Here is a 24,467-nt window from a genome sequence, read left to right as displayed (position 1 = left end):
CCATAGTAAGACTGAGAATTATGAAAAGTACTAGAGGCAGAGCATCTTTGTTCTTGCAGGTGGCATTGAAAGAAAAGTTGTTCTTTATACATTGTCCAGCTGTAGTCTGTCTGGTGGAGGGTACTGTATCATTTAATGGATGTCCAGGTACACAATTTCTTTCGAAAGAGAAATGGTTGCCTCATACTGATAATGATTCAGCTGAAAGAAGAGGGCATGTACCTTGCTTTGGAATCATTTTCAGGGCCCTGTCTACTTGACCTTTGGGACATTCAACCAGAACATGACCACACTCCCAAGACTAGCCTGACAAGAGTAAAATAGACACAGAGGAGATCTTTTATGGAGATTTAGGGTCTATCCCAAAGAGTAGTGAACCATCTAAGTACTATTTACCTCAATTTCTGGCGTTGCCTCTGCGTTTCAGCACGTTGGGTTCTCCTCTTCCCATTTTTATCGCAATTTTAATTCTCGCGTCAGATAAGTTATTTGTTGCACTAAGAAGTTTATTAGCTAATTGGATATCCAAACAGTAGCTGGCGGCTACTCCACTAGTATAAATGCTAATCCCTCTGTGAATAAAGCTGTATAAAACTTTGTTTGGACACAAACTAACCTGAAAGGTCAAAGAAATGCTATGTGGTTTTATAATAAAATATATGCATTTTAATCATTCTTTAATATTCTTGAAAAGCAGAGACAATTAAAATAGCATACATTTGAAAGGGACTTTGTCAAGGGCACCGCTTGCATTTGCAATGTTAGAAAATGTTGCGCTTGTTGCATCATGGGGTACATCACCATTTGATGATGTTTTAAAATTCGCCCAGATTACCTCAGTAATCATTATATTAAGGTATGTAAGATTTGTGAAAACTTACCTGTCTGGAGCGTGCATTCTATGACGTAAAACACTGTCTGTGTAGTCAGGTCACTAGGTGTAACGTTTAGCTCCGCCCCTTTCTGGGTGTCCTGCTTTTGCTTCCTTTGGTTGAATTGTTTTTGGTTTGTCACGTCCCTTTTGTTAATCCCTGTCCAATATTATTCATATCAGCTGTTTTAGGTTATTACGTGTTGGCAAGGTTGAAATCACAGGACTTTTGCCCCTCATTCAAATAAATGAATGAAAGTCGTTCTCTGCAGTGACTGTATTTGTCTCCTGACTCCACAGTATTTCACTAGGTTTTGGGACACTCCAATAGAGTCATTACTACTCATATTACTCTTGACAGATATATCCTTTGATGCTTTTCTATATGTATATGGATTTTGATTAAATTGACTGATTACATTGACCAATAGGTAAAACATAACTAACATCGCCACTTGCTTATAGGTGATCTAGAAACTATGAACTAATGAATGCTCACACCTACAATTCTTGCATCACAAAAGCAAGTTACACTTTCTTTTTCTATTTCATATATATATTTTAAAATATGCTGAATTATAAATGTATATGCCGCTATTGGAGCTATTAGTCAATAAAGAAAAACCACAACTATAATCAGAACAAAGATTGGCAGTACTGCACCAATCAGAACATTGTCTGCAACATTCAGTTAGTTTTCAAATGCTTAGTGAACAAGGAGACTGAGGACACTTAGTAACATAACCTGTTTAGCAATTTAGTATTGCATAATGTTTCACATGGATGCACACAGATAAGGCCGACTAGTCAGACCAAGGCTTACATACACTACTGGTTAGTGCAGGTGGCTTAGTACCATAATACATATAGTATTGGGAAGTGTAGGTCCTGCCAGTCTTTGCCAAATGTAACTGCTTAAAAGCTTGTTTGAAACTTTAATGAATCAGGTGACATGGCTATTTCCCCATAATTCTGAGACAAATTGCTGTTTGACCAAATGACTGACAGAGTACCTTTTCAAACCACTGAAGTGGGCTTCTACTATTCAGTTTGCAAATGCATATCAGAGCTGTAGACAACCACAGAGTCTTTTTTTTATCTCAAATGCGTGAAGCCTGCCAAGCCCTGCCTTTTGTGAACCGCTGGGATGTCGTGTCACAGAAAAGCAAAGTCACAGCCTATCACTCCCAGCTGTCTGCTCCACAGCCTAGAGACATGAAATCAATAAAGAGCATTTTGTGGCTGATAGAGGGATACAAATTATTTCGCTAAATCTGCACTTTATTTCTGCCTTTTGAGGATAACAGCTTGACTGACAGGCTGACAGGCTAAATTGTCGGTGATGAACTACATGAAGCAATGTGTGTTCATCCGAATGCAGAACGCTCTTAGTCCAGTTAGTCTCGTGTTAATGGTTCTTTCATGCATTTATTTTTCACTCACTGGTATTAAAGTCCACCTGTTTTGAATATAGGTAGATTTGCATTTGACATGAATCCATTCACATCAGGTGGCCTGTGGTAAATAAATAAATAAATAAATATCCAATGGCTTTTTTTTTTTTTTTTTTTTCTGGAACATAAAATCTCGATCTAGAGTTGAGTGGTTAGAATGCTTGTTATGGTGGCAGATGTTTATTGTCTGTTCTTATTTATGACTCCTTTAGAACGCAATCCGCCCCCTTGCATGCAACATCACAATGACCATGTGGAACACGTGTGGAAGTCTGTGCCTCCTCCAAAACGTCCTTGCTATCGGTGTTGTGCGCCTAGAGTGAACACATTTTAACAAGCACACGTCTTCTAGTTATGTGAATTACGTATTCTGAGTGTTTTAATATGCTTGTGTGGTACTCTGAATATAATGATTTCAGTTACATATATCTACATTTTCTTGCTTGTTTTGCATTTGGCAGGCACTCAGAGGAGCTTCAAAGGAGCTTACATATTTATCAGTATGACAGCATGCACACTTTCTCCAAATCAAACCAATGACCTTGGTGTTGCTAGCACCTTGTGCTACCTGTTCGACCAGGTGAGCTATAACAGCATCAGCATTTTATACATAAGTTCACAGTCTCAGCAGCAGGGAAAAGTGATAATGCATTACTACTCGCACAACATTCAAACAAGCTAAGGTGAATAGAATAAGATGCTAATTTTGTTATTTTCTGATTGTTTGCTTTTTGGTGTCTTTTGATAAAAAAAAAACAAGATTTTTTTAGGATATGGTTTGACATTGAGTGAAAGACTAAGACTCTGGTGATAAAAATATGCAAACCTAAAGACAATGGAAATTTAGATAAAAACTTAATTATTATTAGCAAGGACAATAAAGATCATCACATCTATCATGACAGGGTCCTAATTTTATTAGATAACCCAACATGCCATAGTCTGAAAATACTGTGCATCCATTAAACTGGAAATTCAGTGAGCTCTACAACAGCAGGGTATTTACTTCTTAGACCAGCATGCATCAGTTGATGGTTTTGAAGGAGATGTTTCAAGCTTATCACAAGGTGGAGGAGGACTCCCTCAGGTGGAAGTGCAAGCTGCAAATGTTTCAGTGGTTCAACATATCAAGCTACGGATGAAGGTGATTAAGGCAGTCACTTTGTACAGACTCCAGCACTCTTTAACCAACTGGCCCTGTAGTGTATTACTGCTTTGGTGCCAGTGAACCCAGAGGGTGGGAGAGCTGATAACAGATGAAAGTAAAAGATGAAAGACAAGATTCACTACTGGATGTCATTTCACCAGTGTTTAAGAAAGATACTCAGAATCCTGTTTTCTAGGTAACTTATATACAGGGCCGGCGCCAGAACATATTCAGTGAGGGGGCGTCAGAAAATTTCGGGGTGGCAAACGTAAGTTGTTGAGTGCGCGCAGGGGGGGCGAACGTAAGTTGTTTGTTGAGCGGGGTTGTGACGTGTAACGATTGATGAGCGGCCGAGGGGGTGCCATGTAGCGATTGCTGTAAAATAAATGGGTCTTATTATTTACATTGAGGGGGCGGGACACCTCGCCTGAGGGGGCGACGCCCTCATTCGCCCCCCCATGGCGCCGGCCCTGCTTATATATGACGGACACACTGATGTTCTGAACTTTTTTACTTGGATTTAAAAGTTTGTGGCACAGTAACAGAAATCTTAACACTGTACTCACCGGCCACTTTATTAGGTACACCTTGTTTTTGATGCCAAATTCTGACCCTACCATCCGAATTTTGCAGCAGAAATCGAGACTCATCAGACCAGGCAACATTTTTCCAATCTTCTATTGTCCACATTTGGTGAACCATTCTCCTCTGACCTTTGGCATCAACAAGGCATTTGCGCCCACAGAACCGCCGCTCGCTGGATATTTTCTCTTTTTCTGACAATTCTCTGCAAATCCTAGAGATGGTTGTGCATGAAAATCCCAGTAGATCAGCAGTTTCTGAAATACACAGACCAGCCCGTTTGCGCACGAATAAACATGCAATGTTCAAGTCACTTAAATCACCTTTCTTTCCCATTCAGATGCTCGGTTTGAACTGCAGCAGATCGTCTTGGCAATGTCTGCAACCCTCATGCATGTAGTTGCTACCATTTGATTGGCTGATTCGACATTTGCGTTAATGAGCAGTTGTATCAGGTATATGTAACAGGTATACCTAATAAAGTGGCCTGTCAGTGTATGTTTCAATGAATTCCAGTGAGGCAATTCTTAAATCACCTTTTTACACACTGTATGCCCATAAGACAGGGCATAAAAATTATTACTTATCATTTGTTCAGTGAAATTTGTTGGCATTTTAGTCCATGAATGGCCCTGTTGCGGTGGCGGTGATATACAATCAAATAAAATAGTGAGATAATTTTTACAGCTAACGGGCTAAATTTTAATGTATGCAGCACCACTCTCTGGCTGTATGTCTTCAAAATGGCATTTTTTGGGTCTGTCTTTTCACATTTTTTAAACCAAAAATATGTTACTGCCTTCTGGAAATAGAAATGGGAAAAGAACTTTTGATACAAGTTTGATCATTCATTGTTCTTGGTAACATAAATGTTACAATTGATATATTTACCATGTGTTTAATACATGTGGAATATGCTAACTGGTAAAACATTTAAAAGTGTAAAATGTATTTCAGGCCAGTGACTGTATTGTACTGTACTGGTTTATGTTCCAGAAACGAGTATAACGCTTCCAGGTACAGTTTTTGTATTATAATATATGGTGTGTTATACAAGAACATCAGGAGACATCAGGATAGTTTTATGCAAGAAGGGCTATAATCTCACTACATACTCACCTTGACTAACAATATTTTGTGTTTTATCTTTAATCTTTTACACAGCACACACGCCTATTCATTAAACACAGATTATCAACATCTCCAACATTATGAGTTATGAGTTATGCAGCACAAATCCTCTTCCTGTATAGGCTCACTTGGTAGGGTCTACTGTGTGCCTCTGTTTGTGTGTGTCTGTTGTTGTGGCCACTCCCTCTTGTTAGCATTCCCTATGTTAGCCTGCTGTACCTGTCTTTTATTTTCTCCTTGTTAGTGTATGCATTTACACCCTCGTGTTTTGCCCTACGTTGTCAGTTTTTGAATCGTCTTTACGTTTCTTAAATGTTCAGTGTTCTCACCACTCTCGGCTTTCCCTCTCTCACCATGACAGATAAACCAACCATCTACAAAGGGAGGCAGAGATCACCGCTCTCCTGTCCTGAACTCCTTCAGCCCCGGGGTCGTGAGGGAGGATCCCAGAGATTCCAAGCCATGAGTACGCACGTTGGAGGATTTGCCCTGTAGCCCCTGGGCTCTGCGAAACAGTGAGCCTGGGGGTGTCTGTGCCTGTGTGAGGCATGTCAGGAGCCCTGCCTTTGGGGGGGGGGGGGGGGGGGGGGTCTGGTGTACTGTAATGGTGCGGCACACATACCCTTCCTGTATAAGTTCCCTTGGTTTTGCCCTCTATTGTCAGTTTCTGAATTGTCACATGTCATCTGTGAATTGTTGTTTTGTATTTGTCTATGTCGTCTTTTTATGTTTATTAAATGTTCTGTGTCTCAGTTTCTCCTTCCTCGCTCACCGTGACAGTGAAGAACTACCTGAGAATTACTTAAAGAGAAAAAATAATTAACATTGAAGAATGCATACGTTTCTCCTTATTATATATCACATAGCTTTATAGGTCTCGACTCTATTAAATGACTGTGTCTAATTTTTATTTCATTAAATAGCATATTTAACAGCGAAACGGGAAAAGGATGAAATTGAAGTGTTGGAAAATATGATGATGCTTCAGTGTTATGCTGAAGCACAGGGGTGAGTTGGGGTTTCATCTTATTTTGAGGTTAATTACATAGAACGTTTTAATTGTCAGAGGAGTAGCACTGCTCGTTCTAAATGACACTGAAACCATGAAGAGATATGGCCATATCCATGTAAAGCTAAATCTATTCTCCAGTGTCACTGCACGGCTTACCAATAAGCTGCACTGCAGCCATGATCCTACCTTATAACACAATCATTATACAGCTTCCATCTGCGAAAAGCTCAGCTCACAGGCTCATCTTGGTGATGAAAAAAAGTGTCCTGCAGAAATCGTCTTCAGTCAAGCCCAGGCTTTGGCATTGAGCATCGACAGTTTACAAGGCCGGCCTTCAATTTTCCTCATCAAACAATCATTGTGTACACAGCTTGTTCAAGGCTGTGAAAATGCAACAAAACGTGATTTGAACATCAAACACTGTACCATCTGCGCAAGATTACCATTGCTAAATAATGACTAGTACTTCTTTGTCCTAGTAATGCATGTTTTGTCTAACCAGTCTGTGCAGGCCAAGTTATTTTATATATTCCCCCAAAATCTCAGAAATTATTCATTAAGATTTGAAATGACTCATTAAGATTTGAAATGACCATTAAGATTTTAAATGCATACTTGGCTGCCTCTCCTAAGCATGGGCTCATGTGAAGTCTTCACTTACCCTATGCAGTTCATTTCACCTGCTTTTGTTAGAGCCAGGGCCTGTCTAATCCCTGACCTTACAAAGGTTGGTCATTAAGATCATTATCTTCACCACATAAAAATTTATTTGAAATCAATTTTGTGACCTTGCTATGTAAAGATAGGTGATGTCAACTCCATCTAGATGAGACAGCAGCACAGATAGGCAGACCCAAGTCCCATTCAGCATATGTTAAATGTCTACCTTGTCCTTTCTGTCCTTTCTGAGAACAACTTAAACAATGTTGTTTACTCAAGGTTCAGTTTTTTTATTACAAATTTAAAAAAAAGAATTTCTCAAACTATGTGGGCTCTGCTAATGCATTAAAATGTATTTTTAAACATAGTCAGAGGGAAAACTGATGACTTACTGGACACCATCTTCTCATGGATGTTGTGATGTGTTTTTCTCTGGCTGTTTGCTAGAGCGTCAGTATGTCTGGTCAGAGTTTTGAAGCCATTCGTCAATAGTGTTCCATTATTCAATCTATACAGGAAGCATTTGGAAAATTTGTGAATAATCTGAAATGAAACAAGAATGTTTTTATTCAAGATGGAATGCTTAATGATAATGATAATAATAATAATTATGTGATACATTCAAGTCCAAATTTAATTATCATCAAAGCTTACAACATAATTCACCAAGAATGAAACTGTATGTGTGTGTGTGTGTGTGTGTGTGTGTGTGTGTGTGTGTGTGTGTGTGTGTGTGTGTGTGTGTGTGTGTGTATACTTCAGATCTTCAAGAGAAAGATGTGATGAATTAGTTATGCATGCACACAACAAATTGATCATGCACTGTTCTGTCGCAGGAAGCAGATGTTGCATGTGGTGATGTACATGGACAAGCAGCATGGGTGTGCCACATTAATTTTATTCTGCATTCAGGAAAGGTGTCTCTCGTGGCATAGCAAAGTGTGCAAATATCACTACAAAAAATAATTTTTTCATACATCCTATAATGCAGACACAGTTTTGGAATGCATTTTTATAAAGTTCTGTCTGTATAACTTCAAAGGATTTGAACACTATGCTATTGTAAAAAATGTATGTATGAAGTGGTATTACACATTGCAGTCATTTTATAACATTTAAGTTCTCATCCAAGACATCCATCAGACCAGTACACCATAATGAATGTCACAAAGCAACTTAGTGAAAGCATTAGTAGAACCATAAACATTTACACTTAAAACAGTTCAGAGTATCTTCTAATCCTGATGTAAGGAACTAACTGAGAGGTTGACAATGAAAACATAGGTATTCTGTGCACTCCATAATTAGTGTCTCATCAATACTTGCCAATCAATGCAAAATTTATTTGTTCATTTTAATTTTACCAATTATATTTTGTAACATATAAACATTGCCCTCAGAGTATATAACATATAATATCTTAATCTCATTTTTACTGTATAAAATAGGCAAAGCCTTACCCTGGATGCATTGGGGTATGGTTCAGGTCAAATGCATAGTCTCTGTCTTAGTCATTTTTGAGGTAATATCCTCTCACAAAGTCATTCAGAAGGTTCTGTGCATGTTAGCAGTAGACTCTGACTTCCCCATGAACAAATAAATGCCCTTCGCCAAAACCATTAACGTGGAGACCTAGGTCTGGCTATTTATTGCAGGCCAATAGTCAGAAAATCCTTTCATCTCATCTTACAGAGAAGCCACACAGCCTGGACAATTGACTCATCTGTAAGGCAGAGAACCAACATGAGCTGACAATACTGGAAGACTGTTGGGTATCAAGTGCTGGATTTATTTATTTATTTATTCTTGCTTTAGACTACCTGTTTATTACAGATCATACACCCACACCATGAGTCTGATGGCAGCAGTCATTGACATTTGAAAATACAGATGGGAGCACACAGAGTTCTTTCTCTCTTTCTCACTCTCTATCTCCCTCCCTCTCTCTCTCTCTCTCTCATGCACAAACATTCTCTCTGGTTTTGCCTGTCTCTCCATGGCTAAGAGTCAGCTATATCAGACATATACTCATATGATAAAGCCATAACCAGTGTAGGTGACTTGAAATCTTGCATATTTCATCAGTCTCCAAGGCATTTCTTCATAATTTATGGCCCCAAATGTATTATGACCGACTTTTTGTTTACATTTTTAGAATGTTCACTCAGTGCTCCATGACACACCGGTGATCATCATGCCTGAAGGGTGGTCTTGTTGGAACACCTGTCTATTGGTCCAGGTTGAACTAAGGCTATGAATGTTACATGTTTGAAAAGTAAAGGTCAAGATTTGTAAATCTTTCACCCCTTTAGACACTTCTACATCTTTGTTCATCTTGTTCAATAAGTGACAGCACAAAGACCCAGCAACGCATGTGTCAGTGTTTCAGTGTTCGTTAGGTTCCACTGTGCATTGTTTCCATAGAGACTTATTGTGGCAAGAGATAAAAGGAGAGACCGATTGATTGAGGTTTATTTTATCATAATGAAAAAAAACTCCATTACAGTAGTGCTTTCAACCTTCTTAAATGGATTAGCTTTTACATATAGGCCATATTAATCAGCACAAGTTAAATACCATAAATGTCACTTTAGGGTGAGAATCTTTAATTGACCCATCTTAATCAACGCACCACTTTGTAAGTAACACTATTTACCACCTGAATACTGCAGATCCTTGGCGTTGCATGACAGGGATTTTAAGTGGCTATTGAACACAGTAAAGGGAGAATGAAACAAGGCATTCTTTAGAGGTAGATGGAGTAATACATACGCATGGCTATGTATTATAGCAGAGAGAGATCAATCCTCTCTGAAAGAACTTGAATGTTAATACACTGAGGCACACCTTGCAATTTACCTCCCCAGCCCTTTAGCAGTGATGCCTGCCCGGCTGTGCCAGACTGATAAAGTATATTAGTGCTTTCTTTCCTCCAATGATTTCTCTTCTTGCTGTTAGTAATGACTCATGGATCCAGTAGGGAGGTCAGCAGCATGCAGATTAAGGCATACAGAACAGCCTACATGATCATATCTGAGGAGAAAGAAAGACGGAATCACACAAAGCTTGCTTCTTGGGTCTCCTATGGGTTGAAGCTGACATTTCAACACAGCAATCACTGCTTAACAAAAGCTGCTTTTAATTACATTAAAGGAATAAACAAGAAGTACAGCATTAGTTTACTGCGAGAAGGCTATTAACTCACTACATACTCACCTTGACTAAACATTTTTGTGTTTAATCTATTTGCCAATGGCAAGTCTCAGTCTAATTCTTTCTTTTTTAACAGCATCCACCATTCACCACTGAACCTAATCTAAAGAACTCTGCAGTAAAGCTGAGAGTAGTCTATCTGAAATAGTTTAATGATGAGAAATGTTAAACTGCTGCATAGAAAACAAACAAAGAAACAAATAAGAAATAAAATATGTCAGCATCAAAATTATGTAGATGATGATTCTTATTTAAGAATTTTGCCCCATATACTACATTGTATGAACTGCTTGACGAACCAGGTTGAGCTCACCAAAAGTACATTCATTTAGTTCATTAGGGAATACTGTCATAGAAAATGTCTTGCTTCCTTTAAAAGACTTGGGTAGTTTAATGAATGAAGACTATAGAGATTCATTTCCTTGTTCTGTCAAAATTTATACCACAAAGTCCTTTACACAATGCTGGAGAATCCAGACATTTTGCAAAGGTATTGAGTGTCACACAGTACCAGACTGCCTTGGCAGAGATAGTGGAGGACAGCTCTTGAAGTCCCTTGGCATGAGGTCCCATTGAAAGACAATCTGTATAGTTGAAGGACCAAGGACAGTAGCAATAAAAAAGCAGCAATCATACAAATGTCTACATTTTGCAGAAGTTTCCACTTTGCTAAGGGCCATTTTTCTGAAGCTAGAGTGTACATTCCTGCCCCATTTTACTGTAAGCTAGAACAATATCCAAACTAAAGGAAACAGCTTTCCAGCAGATGGATTCTTTAGCCCAATCAGAAATGCATAACTGGTTTCACTGTAAGTTCATTCTGAGTGTGGCAAAATAACCCTATGCATTATTCATCAGATATTTTGTGCCTTTTATATTGCTGTAAGGCTTTCAGATTTGCATTCCTTTAACATGCCTTGGGGAAGTCCTTCAATCTCATGAAGTATGAATCTTAAAAATATGAAGTGATCAAACTCTTTAGGGTGTGGGAGTGGGAAAGCCTCATGACCTTATGAAAGAAGAGAGCTCCCAAAGTACCTCAAAATCCTCGAAAATGTCAGTTTCCCCATGAAGAGTACAGACAGTGTTTTCATAGTGTAATTCTGTAGAAAACATTTTATGTCTGTGGATATTATTATCAGCCCAAACAATCAAGTGTGTGACACAATTTCTCAGGAATTTGCTGAATAGAATATAAACTATCGGTTGTGTCTCAACTAATTATTAGTGATAAAGACTGGCATCGACTCAGTGTTCAACCAAACTTTTTAACTTTAGTAATGGTTGCAGGTCATTCCATTGGCCACTCACACTGAATGAGCAACAAACCTCTAACCAATTCGCACAATGAAACAACCATCATGTTGAGTACTAAATTGTACAGACTTTTTTTCATTTTTATTTAGAGTGTGAGTAGACTTCGCAAACATCAGTAAGGCATTATTAGTGGAAGCTTCTGAGACTATAGCTACTGTTTATAAAATGTTGACTTGTTATAGCATATGATGTATAGCATAGAAGCAATATCAAAATTAATAGTGTGGTCAGTGTATGCATGTTGAATGATGTGGAAACTACATATATAAAATGTGCATGTAAGCATTTTAGATAAAGTGTACATTGAGTAGACACATCATTAATAGGTCACACACACACACACACACACACACACACACACACACACACACACACACACACATACAGGTGTGCAACCAGTAGAGTCAGATCTGAGAGAGAGAGAGAGAGAGAGAGAGAGAGAGAGAGAGAGAGAGAGAGCGAGAGAGAGAGAATATTAATAACGATCTGTGTTCCGATGTAAGTTCAAAAACAATCTTACTTTTGCCCATTTCTAATAAAAATACACATGTGGACGATTTGATCGTTTACATCATTTACGTAATGAGAGATTGTTGATAGAAACGAGTGTTTATTTGTAAAGCGAACACTGCCCCCTCTTCAGTACAGGCGTATGTCGGTGCAAACGCATTGCTGAAGTACCGGTCCACGCTCAAAGTAAGCGGACTGTCTCCACCAGCAGTGCGGCTTTAAGATGATGGAGGCAGTGAATATTATTGGAAGCTCCTCCCTCCATGGTGATGTCAATCGGAGGTGGAGAGGTAGGCAGTACTAGGATGCTGAGTTCATACAATACAACTGAGACTTCCTGAGCTCTGCGCACAACTACTGCACAACGACTATATCAGACCGTGTAAGTGATGCTGCACCAAGGCACACTTTCATCTTTCTCCTTTGGGAAACGCAATCACTGAGCTGTCCATGTATACACTTTCCTAAAATTGGTGTATATCTCTGTTTCATTCTGCCAAACAGTGAAGGTGACACAGAGTTCTTGGCTCTGTGGCATATACTGTTGTGTGAGACAGTCCAAATTCCCTAAAATAGTTGTTCTATGTCCCAGGAGTGTTCCCTGTTTCGAATGATGAGTCCCCCCTTTTATTTTTTCAACCCGACGTGTTTTATGTTGAGTAACCGACTCGGATCACCGATGTGTCAGTGTATGTGGAATTGAACCGGTTACCCAAGACATCTGAGGAGGAATAACATCGCTGCTTCGAAAAGTAAATCACAAATGTTTCCCACCGTTCGTCTATGGACCACAGACTTTCTTATGGACGGGGATCGTTTTCATTAGTTGGATACCGACTCATCAGTGCAAGGCTGTTTCATTCTCGTCAGTGAAGAGGATTTTCTTTTACTCTTCACTTCTGTGTGGTTCATGGTACTTCATTTTCTAAAGCAGTGATGTGGCTACGTGACGGGAATTGAGTATTCTAACCTATATTCGCCAGAAAAGGTAAGGCGCCTTTGCGATGATGAATTTGTGCTTATTTGGAATGAAATGTAGTGCAAATGATTTTCTGCGCACTTTAACTAATGCCAAATTCCATGTCGGCACACGAAGCCTACGTGAGGCGCATTGAAGACTTTCGGGGTACGCGTGTGATGTGTTGGTAAAAGAAGTGGTCAACGTTAGGAGCCGTTAGGGAAGAACTGATCATTCGAGTGTATAAGGTGGTCCACGGTGTGATAATGCTTTTTTAATTACAAAATTCGAGTGCTGTTTCAACCAAGTGCGATAAATTTTTGTTGAATGTTTTGAAAACTTAGAACCCAGGATTGAATACATGTTTACGTAGCCTATAGCCTATTCAGTGTTTATATCAACCCAAGCCTAAGGTTATCTCGAAAATTACCAATGCACGGTATGTCTATTTGGAAGCAAGTTTGTTTCGTTGGTTATGCTGAACATGAAACATGAAGCATCAGTTGTTCATCTGATGCTACTGCTAATATGTCTCCAGTAAAAACGAACAGATTTGGCAAAAAAGTTGAGTACCAGTATTACGCACACGCACACACGTGAACGGTACAGAAATTGTTCAAAATTTGCACTATGCCTTGACATTTCTTTATAGTGCAATATGGTCTATATGGTGCACTATAGAAGTAAATATGGTGCTGTAACAATGGACTAGCACCTGTGATACAGCTTATTGGTTAATAGCGAAATAAATGATCCTCATAGCATTTCAAATGCCTAAATTCCTAAGTGATATGGCCTTGTGTATGATACCTTGATATTTATCTCTAAAACTGCAGTGCGTTTCACCTGGAGAATTCAGTCGTTAAAAACGCACGGAGATGCCTCATTCTCCAAATCAGCCGGCCGAGGGGATTTTCAGCGTTAGCCTAATTGTGTCTTTAGCTAGTAATTTTAAATTACATTCCTTAGACCTATACCAGACCGATTAGGATTCTTGTGTATATAACTTTATAGCATGCGGGTTCTTCTTTACTAACTAAAACTCTTACTCCAGTGTCTCACCTTAAGTTTGGAGAGTGGTAATGGTAGTTTGCAAGTTTGCAAAGACACATTTAGATTTTTGAGGGACATTTTGTGTAAACAGTACACATAAGTATACATAATGTGTATACTGTGTAGGCACACGCAGTTTTTCATCTACATTTTAACTATTTACTCTGTGGTAACTGATTAGTATTTGAGGAGTGGATCAAACGTGAGTGGGCCTTTTCAACTGAATCATATTTATGATTCCCAAAATGTTTAAACCACTAACAGAAACAAATATATGACGTTGTATGTCTTAACAAGGAGCAAAGTTTATAAAAAGGTGTAGGTCTTTCAGCCTGAGTCTATTGAGCAGATGTACTAAAAACAAACTGCTATTAAACTTTCCGCTATTAAACACTCTATTACTTTCTTTAATGTTGACTATGTAATGCAGTCTTTTTTTCCCATAGTTTTTAATAGATACATACATACATGAAACAATGGATTACTAGAAAAAAAACCTCACACTTTGCTTCATCCATAATCAATCACAGAATAAGCTCACAGTAAATAATGAAACACACACACACACACACACACACACACACACACACACACACACACACACACACACACATGTATATATACACACTACTTAGGAATTTCACCAAGGTGGCTATTTATTCTGCTTTTGGATGCCATTTAAATTAATTCGTGTCTGGACTGCCTAAACAAGAACCTGTGGGGAATATGAATGTTGCTTCTGAGAAACTGAAAAGGTGACCCAATTTATATCTTGGAAAAGTCAGAATTTGTTATTGTTATCTTCCTAGAGGATGCCCTCACTCAAGAAATAAATAATAATTACGTATGTCAGTGTGCTGTCAGTTTAAGTAGACAGTTCAGTGTAAGTAGTATTTTAAGAGTAAAGACGTGTGCAGTTAGATTTTAGTGACAGTTCATTAACTTAATAATAATTGCTGAAATGTCCAAACGCTGTGCATTATGAAGAACAAAGATGTAAAGCTCTAAGTAAGCCTCTGTCATGCCATTTTCACTACAGAGTTGATAATGTTATTGATGCTCGAATGGGGTGAAACTGCAGTAAAATGCGTTTGAAAGCTGAGGGCCTATAGCTGCATTCTGAAGTTTCATTTCTTTGCACATTACAATGTTATAAACATTTTTAGGATTATACTTATTTTAATCTTTGGAATTCTAAGACCTAACTATGCTAATTCTGATCTCATTCTCACCACTCTAGTGCCATCTATTGGCAGGTGCTTTTTCTTTAACAGTGAGTTCAGGCGGAGTATTGAACTAAATTCGTAGATAACAAGGGGTAATGCAACATTTTGCGTTTCATGCTTTCCATTATATAATTGGTGTACCCTTTTATGTTATTCAAATGATTCTATATGTGGACCAGCTTTTATAGAACAATAGGATGCTACTGTTGTTTCTAAGGTACCGAGATACTTCACACAGGAATAGTCACACCTATGACTTGCCCAAAACTGTGAAAGGAGTGAGAACAGTTTGAATGAAAACATTGCCCTTTTTGAGCTCCCTTAAGAATTTTATTCTTTGTCATTAAAGAGATATTCATTTTCCTTGAAAGAGAACCTTTGTTGAGACTGAAATATTTAAAAGTTAATTTACCTCAGATAATACATAAACAGAAGGGGGCACATCATGTGTGTTACAAAAGCAAAGGGAACTTGAAAGCTTTCAGACTTGTCAGACTTGAAAATAACTTGACATTGCATGTATTTAGCAAATTATATGTTTTGCATTCTATGCACAAGTGAAATTATTGTGATGGACACACGTACATTAACTATACCCACAGTAGACTGACTGAGGTTCGCCTTTACAATAAAATCTTAATTTTTTTAAAGTTTATGTAACGATCTGCGCTGGGCAGAACATGGAGACGGACACAAACGCGGAGGAGAGCGAGATTTAATACAGGAAATTCCAAAAGCAGAGTCGTAGTGGCAGGCAGGGGTCATAACGGGAAGGCAGTCCATACAAGAAATAACAACAGACATACTCGGACAGATAAACCAAACACGACGGGGAAACACGGAACAGGCAGGAATGCAGGCAGCGGAAACAATACTCACAACGAACAGGTATAACAAAGCACAAGGCACGAAGTAGACAAAAACGGCTTGGACTACAGAGACCGGCACAGGAACAAAGTGGGATAGACACGATCACACATAAATTCAAAATACCGGACAAAGGACAAGGGAGAATCAGGGGTTTTTATACACAGGACTAAACTAGGGACAGGTGATGACAATGACACAGGGGCGTGGTAACAAACGAGGGATTCATAAACTAACGAGCAGGGCGGGACAAACGGGCAAGAACACAGACACGAGGGAACCCAGAGTGACCGCTAGGAGAGGGGGCGTAGCCGCACGTGACAGTTTATTTGTAGACCAAATTGGTACAGTGAAAAATTCTGAGTGTGATTAATGGATCATCATAGAAGACAAACATCCACACACCTCTCATGGCCAGATCTGAGTGTGAGTTATTTTGTCAGTTCTCCGCATTGAAACAAGTATGCGAATGGCTGACATAGATCTTTAAATAAGTAATCATTGCTGACAGCCAAAAATTGACTGCAATGCGTTTACTACATCAGCTTATCCTTTTCAATTGACAACCTATTTAGTGTGTTAATACTTTACTATCGATCATGCAAGAGTTTATGATTAGCGTTGCAAGCATCAAATCAATCTTGTGTTTTCACATGACCATACTTATGGCTATAGAAATATCCAAACTAACTTAATCTTTAAACTTTGCATGTCTCAGTCATTCCAGAATTATCTACTAGAAATTCAAAGCTGGTACTGGTATGTGTGTGTTAAAGAATAATGGTGTGTTAAAATAATAATGAATAAAAGAGACATGCACAGCTTCAGTGGATTACAAGGTTGACATCTTGACTAGAGAGAAAGGAGAGCATGTCCAGGAGCTCGCTGAACATCTGGCAGCGGGCCTCGTGCTGCTGATGGCAGGAGGTTGAGGGCAAACTCCAACAAGACACATAAATGTCAAAGAAACACAGAGGTGTGAGGGTCTGGAACCGCTGAGGAGTGCAGCATTTAACTGATGAAAATAAACGAGTTACACTAAGTGACATGCTTTAGGCAGATTACCTTCCATAAGTACCCTTAATAATTCAGTGAAACGCCTTCATGGCTTAATTACAGTTCTGATTTAGCTCCATTGTGATAATCTATGAATATCGTGCACCCTCTTCCAAGAATTTGCCACCCTTTGCCACCCTCCACAGACAGTAGACACTTTTGATCCATGCAGACAATTATTCAAAGAAAAAAAAAAACTCCCATTGCATTGTAAGATGAAGTGCCCTGGGAATGGGGATATGTGCTCCTTCTTGACAGTTCAGCTCATAATAAAAACAGGCAGCTCAGTCCATCACATTGTCATGTAAAGTGATCCAGAGCTGGTGTGTTTCACAGCTCAGGCTCTAGAGGGAAAGGTGGCTTTTGCCTACTCTGTGGAATCTATGGTCCACTGCTCAAAATAGATCACTGGAACCCAGTGGAAGTGGGAAAATGTCCTCACTGACACTTGCACATGTGATTTCTCTCAACACATTCTCCCAATACACCGGAAAGAGTTTTTCTGAAGATTGAGAAAGTTGAACCTCAAAGCCTTGCAAATCTATCTAGAGCATAGTTTTGAGAGAGTAAGTCCCAAGAGTAAATCTTAGCATAAAATGGCTATACATGTTTTGCAACAAGATAAACTGTCCTAAATATGGGGAGGAATGACATGTTGGCTCCCTTGTGGACTTATCTAATCCCAGCTCTACGTCCCTGGATAGCAGAGCTCCTTACAAAATGCCAGACAGCACTCACTTTGAGCTGGCACTTATTCTGCATGCACTATTCTGTTCTATTTTAAGTCATATAAGTTAAGCAGGGCTCATATTTACAAGAATTTACATCTCATTATTACTAGGCATTTTGTGTGTTTTAAGAAAGTAAACAATCTGTAATTCATTGAATTTCCTTGAATGTTTTAGAACACAAAGCTTGAAGGTGACAGCTATATGAACAGTGTATTGTACAATCCATCCCATGTCATCCTTAATGTAAGACTGAGCTATTTCAAAGAATCTAGATCATCTTTTCATCTTTTATTCCCCACTCTGCATTGCACTTCTTAGCCAGTGAGTTCTCTTCATTATGCATTGTTGGGCGCTGTCTTGGACTCCTTCGAGCTTATCATAGAACAGTAGGTGAATAGTAATTGTTCATTCTTGCAGGCTAAAAAAACAATATGAACTCCACAGCAAAGCAAAACATGATCTCCTTGTTTTTCAAAAGGACAACATATAGCCACCAGTTTTCAAGCCAGAGTGAGGTATAAACCGCTCATTGATCACTGTCATGTAAATAGCATGAGGGGTTCTCCACTGTCCAGCTCAGCTTTAATGGGTCTCTCCAGAGGTCGACCACAGACTGCTGTCTGTGAGAAATGGAATATGCTTTGACAGCACAGACCTGAGCGATCCTCTGTTTGCAGTTCTTCCACATCAAAACACGCTCTGTGAACCCTGTGTGTTTAAAGAAGTCGTCCTTTTGCAGAGGGCTGATGGAATCCTGATGGTAAATGTCATGGTCAGATCATCAACTTATGATGAATTTTTGATGGGTAAAATTCCGAGCCCAGATTACTGTGTCTCTGGCACTAGACCATGAATGCTTGAAACAGGTGTGTGCATTAGATATCTTTAAATGTGATTTGTGTGTTAAAAAGCACATATATTCATTATTTGTGCCCCCCCCCCACTTTTGTGTAAATTATTCTGTCTGTCCCCGTCCCACTGTCTTGTATTAAAATATGTTAAAAGTTATATTTAATGTATCATTTCAGAAATGACTGCACACAAATCTGTCAACTCTTGGGGCAAAGCTTTTTGGAGTCTTGCAAATTAAAGATGCATAGATTGTACATTTTAAACTTTCATATTGTTACCATTGCTTTGATTAAAAGAAAGAAAAACACTAGAATGGCTTTTATGGGCCTGGGGAAATTGCATTAACTCAGCTCAGCATATGAAACTGTAAAATAACAATACCCATATTTTTTAAGTGTCAGACATCTTCCCCTCTTCCCACCAGTTTTCAATGACCTAGTTGAGCTGCTGGTACATAGTGAAGGCCTCAGCCCTCTGGCAACTTTTATTTATATTACAGCCTGACAGGATTGGTGTATTCTTTGAGCTGGCTACATACACCAAAGTGCTGATTCATTTAGACACATGACTTTGTTTTATTTAGCTGAATGTGATGAATTATATATCAGCCTTTTCTTAAAATGCTAAAAATAACTGTCAACGACTGCACAGAATATTCATAATTTTTTAGACAATGAATACACTACAATTAATATATTGTGGCTAGTTTTAAAAGGTACATCTTTTTAGCCTGTAAGAATTTGGAAAATAAAACAGGAACCCATTGTATATTTGTTTATTTCACGTGGTTAACCGTAATTAGGTTGACTGTCAAAGTTAAGTGAACCTATTACAGCCCCTTATCCATACAGCCTGCATTTGATGGGGAGTGCCAGAGGTTAATTGTGTTGAACACCACTAAATGCTGTCCCATAGATTTAAGAAGCAGGCTTACTCTTCACTTGTTAAGATGTGAAAGGTCAGTTGGAAAATCCCAGGAGGAAAAGAATGCTAATTATTGTTGAATGTGTAATTGTGTGTTGCATGGTAGTGGATACAGCAATTATCTTTCCCCTTCCTCTCTTCTTCCCTTATTACCACAGAAATTGCAGACCTTACAAGAAGAGATCTCCATCCACTCTGAGCATGGACTTGGCGAGTGACGCTCATTTTCTGGTGCTTTTCCTCACCTTCCTGGCATCACCGTGCTGGGCACAGGAGAAAGACTACACAGTGAAAGAGGAGCAGCCAGAGAACGTGCGGATTGGAAACCTGCGCAAAGACCTAGATCTGAACCTGGACCCCAACATTAAGCTGTCCTCAGCCCTGCAGTTCAAGCCAGTCTACAAGACAGGTGACGTGCCTTTGGTGAGGGTGGAAGCAAGCACAGGGGAGATATTCACCACAGCTAACCGCATTGACCGCGAGAAGCTCTGTTCTGGAGTTTTTAGCGAGAAGCGATGCTTCTATGAGATCGAGGTGGCTGTGCTGCCGGATGAGATCTTTCGACTGGTCAAGATCCGCTTCCTCATTGAAGACATCAATGACAACGCTCCACTGTTTCAGTCTACTGTGATCAACATTTCTATCCCTGAGAATACAGCCATCAACAACCGTTACCCAGTACCCTCTGCCTTTGACCCTGACGTGGGGATCAATGGGATACAACACTATGAGCTCGTCAAGGTATAATCATCTCTTGTGATTAACTAACTGGCACTGCCATTAAATGCATGGTTAACTTCTGGGGAGGACAGAACACTTTTCTTTCATGCATTTTGCAATGTTTTGTTTATGGTAAGTTGTTAACTGTGGCAAGGATAGGAATAATATGCAGACCGCGCATTTTCCCACAACTAATTGATGTTCTATGAGAATCTAGTTCAATATTCACAATGTCTTATTATAGTCTGACTAAACTAGAAACTAGGATAATGGAATGACATTTTAAATACAGTAGTACAGGACCTAATATGTCACAGATGTATTTCATTTAGCATGTTTTGATTCTACATATGGATTTTAATAGCAATTGGACATTCTGTTTAAGGTTCTCAGGTTATGGTAAAATTATTTTCATAAAGTGGATCATTTTGTTTCAGCACAGCCAGGAAAAAGGCAATTTTCTATAATAAAGTACAATGGAAAAGCAAATATCCCAAGGCAGTGTGCACAGAGGTTTGCCTTGTGGTTTGATTAGAACTAAACACATTTGAAACAAATAAGTCAAGACTGTCATTAATGCGTGCAAGGGTAATTTGTACCTTCTCTTGTGAGAATTAGTAAAATCCTTGCTTTCCATGTCTGATTAGGTTACCAATTTGCATTTTTAATGGGCCTTTGCTGCCAAGGCTTCTCTAGTGCAACACTCACAAATGCTTCTGCTTGGAAAATGACCAAACTAGTGTTACAACAAGGCTGCATATTACAATTATTATGTACAAATTTGTCTTTTAGCTTGATAAACCAAGTGGTGTCTGTTAATTAATTCATTGGACGTCTGAATTCAAATAACAATCTTCAATCATCAGGGAGGTCTAAATGAGGATGTGTTTTTCTCTGAAGTAAAATTGGGCAGCAAGTGGATATTGGTATGATGCTGTACAAAAGTATAGTCTGTGCCATACCACGGATACCCCCACAGAAAAGACAGGGTAAACCCAGACAGGAATGACTGAAATTGGCAAAAAAAATCTCAAACCTTCATCTAAACCATTGTATGGGCAAAATGCATATAATACCCACATGAGTAAAATTAGCACTTTTGGCACTTAGCTACCTTTGCTATGCAAATAGCTAAACATTATTTAGTTGTGTGTTATATGCAGTTATGTTGCAAAATTGAGTAGAAGATGAGTGGGAAGGGAAAAATTACCGAGGCAGCACTCAGTGAATAATTTGTTCCTAAAAGAGAGGGTCCTTGGCCATTTGAAATTTGTGTGGATTCAAAATTTCTAACCATTCAGAAAACTGTCCTGTACAAGTTATGTCAACACATTGTAGTAATAAACTCCAAGAATCTTGAGTTTCTTTAAAACATTTGATTAATTTAACTACCTTTATTTATGAAAGAAAGTTTTATACTTTGTAGTACTTTGTTCATCTGGCCACAAGTATTTATTTAGAATTAATTTAGTATTTATTTAGACTAAACTTGTTTAGTCTCAGTAAGTTGTGAAGATCCCAGAAATTAAATACGTTGATTCTTCTACCTGGATTATGCACCAAGTCACCTTTATTCGTGTTTCATCCTTGCACAGTTCTACCTCAAACATACATTTGCATGATCCCCTACACAAGCAAGATCCCCTACTCTAGTGTCAATGGAAATCTTGGACTATGTTTGCCTGGTCCTATCAATGACTGAAAGCAGAAGTCTCCAAACAGTCTCTCCATCAGTTTACCTGGAGAGACATGCTGATCATCAGTGTGGTGAAGCTTGATTTGCATTATGGGCCTCAGCTCAACAGCTGCTGCGCATACAGCAAGAGACACTAATGCCTCTGCTCATTAATGGCATGTCCCATAAAGTGGAAGCCCTGTCGAATGGCATGGGGAGGTTTGGAACGGGGGGCTTTATTGCTACCCCAGTTTTAATTGTGGTGCCATATTAATTGTTTCATCAGCGTTTGTACTGCTATGACACCTGGAACGATGCATGTGCAGCTCCTGCAGGAACCATCAAGGTCAGCTGGGGAAAGTAATACCATGCATGGCTGGAGGAGGGCTTTCCATTAGAAGAGATTTTATCACTTAAAGAGAGCCTTTTTACAAGTTCTGTCTATAGGTATGTGGATCATATCAGGCTCAGGGGATGAAGATATTGACTTTTCTGTTGTGGGTTCCACCTCACACATTGTTATTTTCACTCCCTTATTTAAGCACTCTAACTCCACCGAAACCTATAATGCTTTTACCACTTCTAGAACTAAAGTGTTTTAATTTAGCCTCCTGTTAATAGCTTCTTATCGTTATCCTTGGGATTGGTGAGTTAATCATCAAACAAGGACTGACAACTGACTACTTGACAAGAATGTATACATTTAAATGTACTGACTAGAGGTGGCATATACTGTATCCTACCAATGTATCTCTAGTGATCCAATATAGATATATTACATTTGTGCCCAAAAATGTAGATTGCTGGGTAAATGAATGATATAGATTTTTTTCCACAGATATAATACATGCAGATGACAGATAAACATAAACAAAATTATCAAAAACTTCCAATGCCATACAGCATCTCTCTTAGTGAGGTCTTTATTGCATTGGGCATAATTTGCTTAGTTCTGAACACACACACATACACTCATTTATACTCAATCACTCACTCGCTGACCCTTGAAGTCTACAATATATTTTGTCTGCATGTTTATTTGTATCATTACTCAAAGCAAATGTAATTCCACATTAACGTAAGGACTTTAGAATTCATCTTCTCATGAGTTTCATCAGTGAATCACTATTCTTTTGGTTCACACCTCATATACACCTGGCAAGACAGCTACTAGCCTCTCTTCACGCCACTTCTGCTTAAAACCAATAGAAATACAGTGGGATAATTACAAGATGACTATTCTTTTTAGCTACAAAAACAATGTATGATGAGAGTTATGTCATTTTGCAGCTTCTTATTCAAATTTTCTTTACCACACAGCAGTGGGCTAACAGTATGCACAGAAGTTTTTCCACTTTTTATACGGTTTGAATATAATAAAACCACAGAGTAATTAGCTTAATTCGTTTAGAAGAGAGTACCTTTTCGGATAGCCTTTGTCCTCTCCAGTTCAGTTCTATTCGTTCTATGGTGCTCTTTCTCCTTTCACCGACCCTGAATTTTCTTTACTTCACAGCCAAATTGGAAACAATGTTTCCTGTTTTTTTTTTTTCTTTAAAGAACAGCTTAACACATAAATCACTGTTAGTCGCAGATCAGTGGTAGTGAACAGTGCTAAAATGCTATTTTGTTTTATTTAAATGCTCTTACTAGAAGGAAGATTACCTGTTTGAGTTTCCTATGCTGTGGGAAGTCAACATGAGAAAATGCAAAACGTCTGATGTGCCAGGTGTGTGGATGTGGATGGCTAATTTCTATGAGTGTTCTGGACAGCACTGGTCAGTGGAGGAGCAGTAGAAGCTTTAAGGCATATTGTTCACTTTCATCTGATTCCAGATTTCATTTGTGGCTGATTTTTGGCTGGAGGCTTGGTTTAGAATTAGTCCAAGGAGATGGCTCTTGTGTTCTGGTCTCAGCCAAATGGTTTAAATCTGATCACACCCAGTGGCAAAAGAGACAGAATGAGAACATGTTCACTGCTTGAGAAAGATAATATTTAAAGCATTAGTCTATACTGGAATTCCACAGTATATACAATGCATTCATATATTCATGCACTTATGTACAGATTTTCATTCACTGGCGACATCGTACAGAGTCATCTCATTGATTCACAATGCTTCACCTAGTCTGCATACTCAGGGTGGAAAAACATGCAAGCTGAAACCAGTTAAAACTGAAAAAGCAATAAAGTTCCTTCCTAAGATAACGCTGTCATTCGGCTATTTGTCCCTAATGCTACTGGGATACATTACAGACTTCCCTGCATATGTCCTTGTTGCATATAGGACAACTGGTACCAGTTTCAGTGTCTTCGATGTTATCTACTGTCAGTCAGTTCTTCATAAGAAACAGATTCACTTCATATGTTTCTTGTAATAAGATACAGGTCAGTGAGTATAAATATGTAGCGAATCTCAACCAGTGTACATATTAATTTCAGATGATTGTCACTTCCCTTGGGGTAGTGATTCACACTCTTTTGACTCTTTCTTAGCCTGCCTGAAG

General features: G+C 38.8%; 1 protein-coding gene across 4 annotated transcripts in view; it reads left to right on the top strand.

The window, feature by feature from the left end:
• Window positions 1-12,182: 12,182 nt before the first annotated feature.
• The window catches only part of pcdh11 (protocadherin 11), a 192,590-nt gene continuing 180,305 nt past the window's right edge, over window positions 12,183-24,467 (top strand). Inside the window, exons 1-2 of one of the 4 annotated variants that reach the window (XM_077021713.1) lie at window positions 12,184-12,885; window positions 19,723-20,305. In XM_077021713.1, the coding sequence (XP_076877828.1) occupies window positions 19,766-20,305 (540 nt within the window). In that variant the 5' untranslated portion in view covers window positions 12,184-12,885; window positions 19,723-19,765. Of the gene's footprint in view, window positions 12,886-19,722; window positions 20,306-24,467 lie in introns of all 4 variants that reach the window. The other 3 variants (XM_077021715.1, XM_077021714.1, XM_077021716.1) reach the window with 3 other exon arrangements.

Source organism: Brachyhypopomus gauderio, chromosome 11 (assembly GCF_052324685.1).
Source record: "Brachyhypopomus gauderio isolate BG-103 chromosome 11, BGAUD_0.2, whole genome shotgun sequence".
NCBI lineage: Eukaryota > Metazoa > Chordata > Actinopteri > Gymnotiformes > Hypopomidae > Brachyhypopomus > Brachyhypopomus gauderio.
The sequence above is the reverse complement of the archived record's forward strand: the minus strand, read 5'-3'. Positions and strand labels throughout refer to the sequence as shown.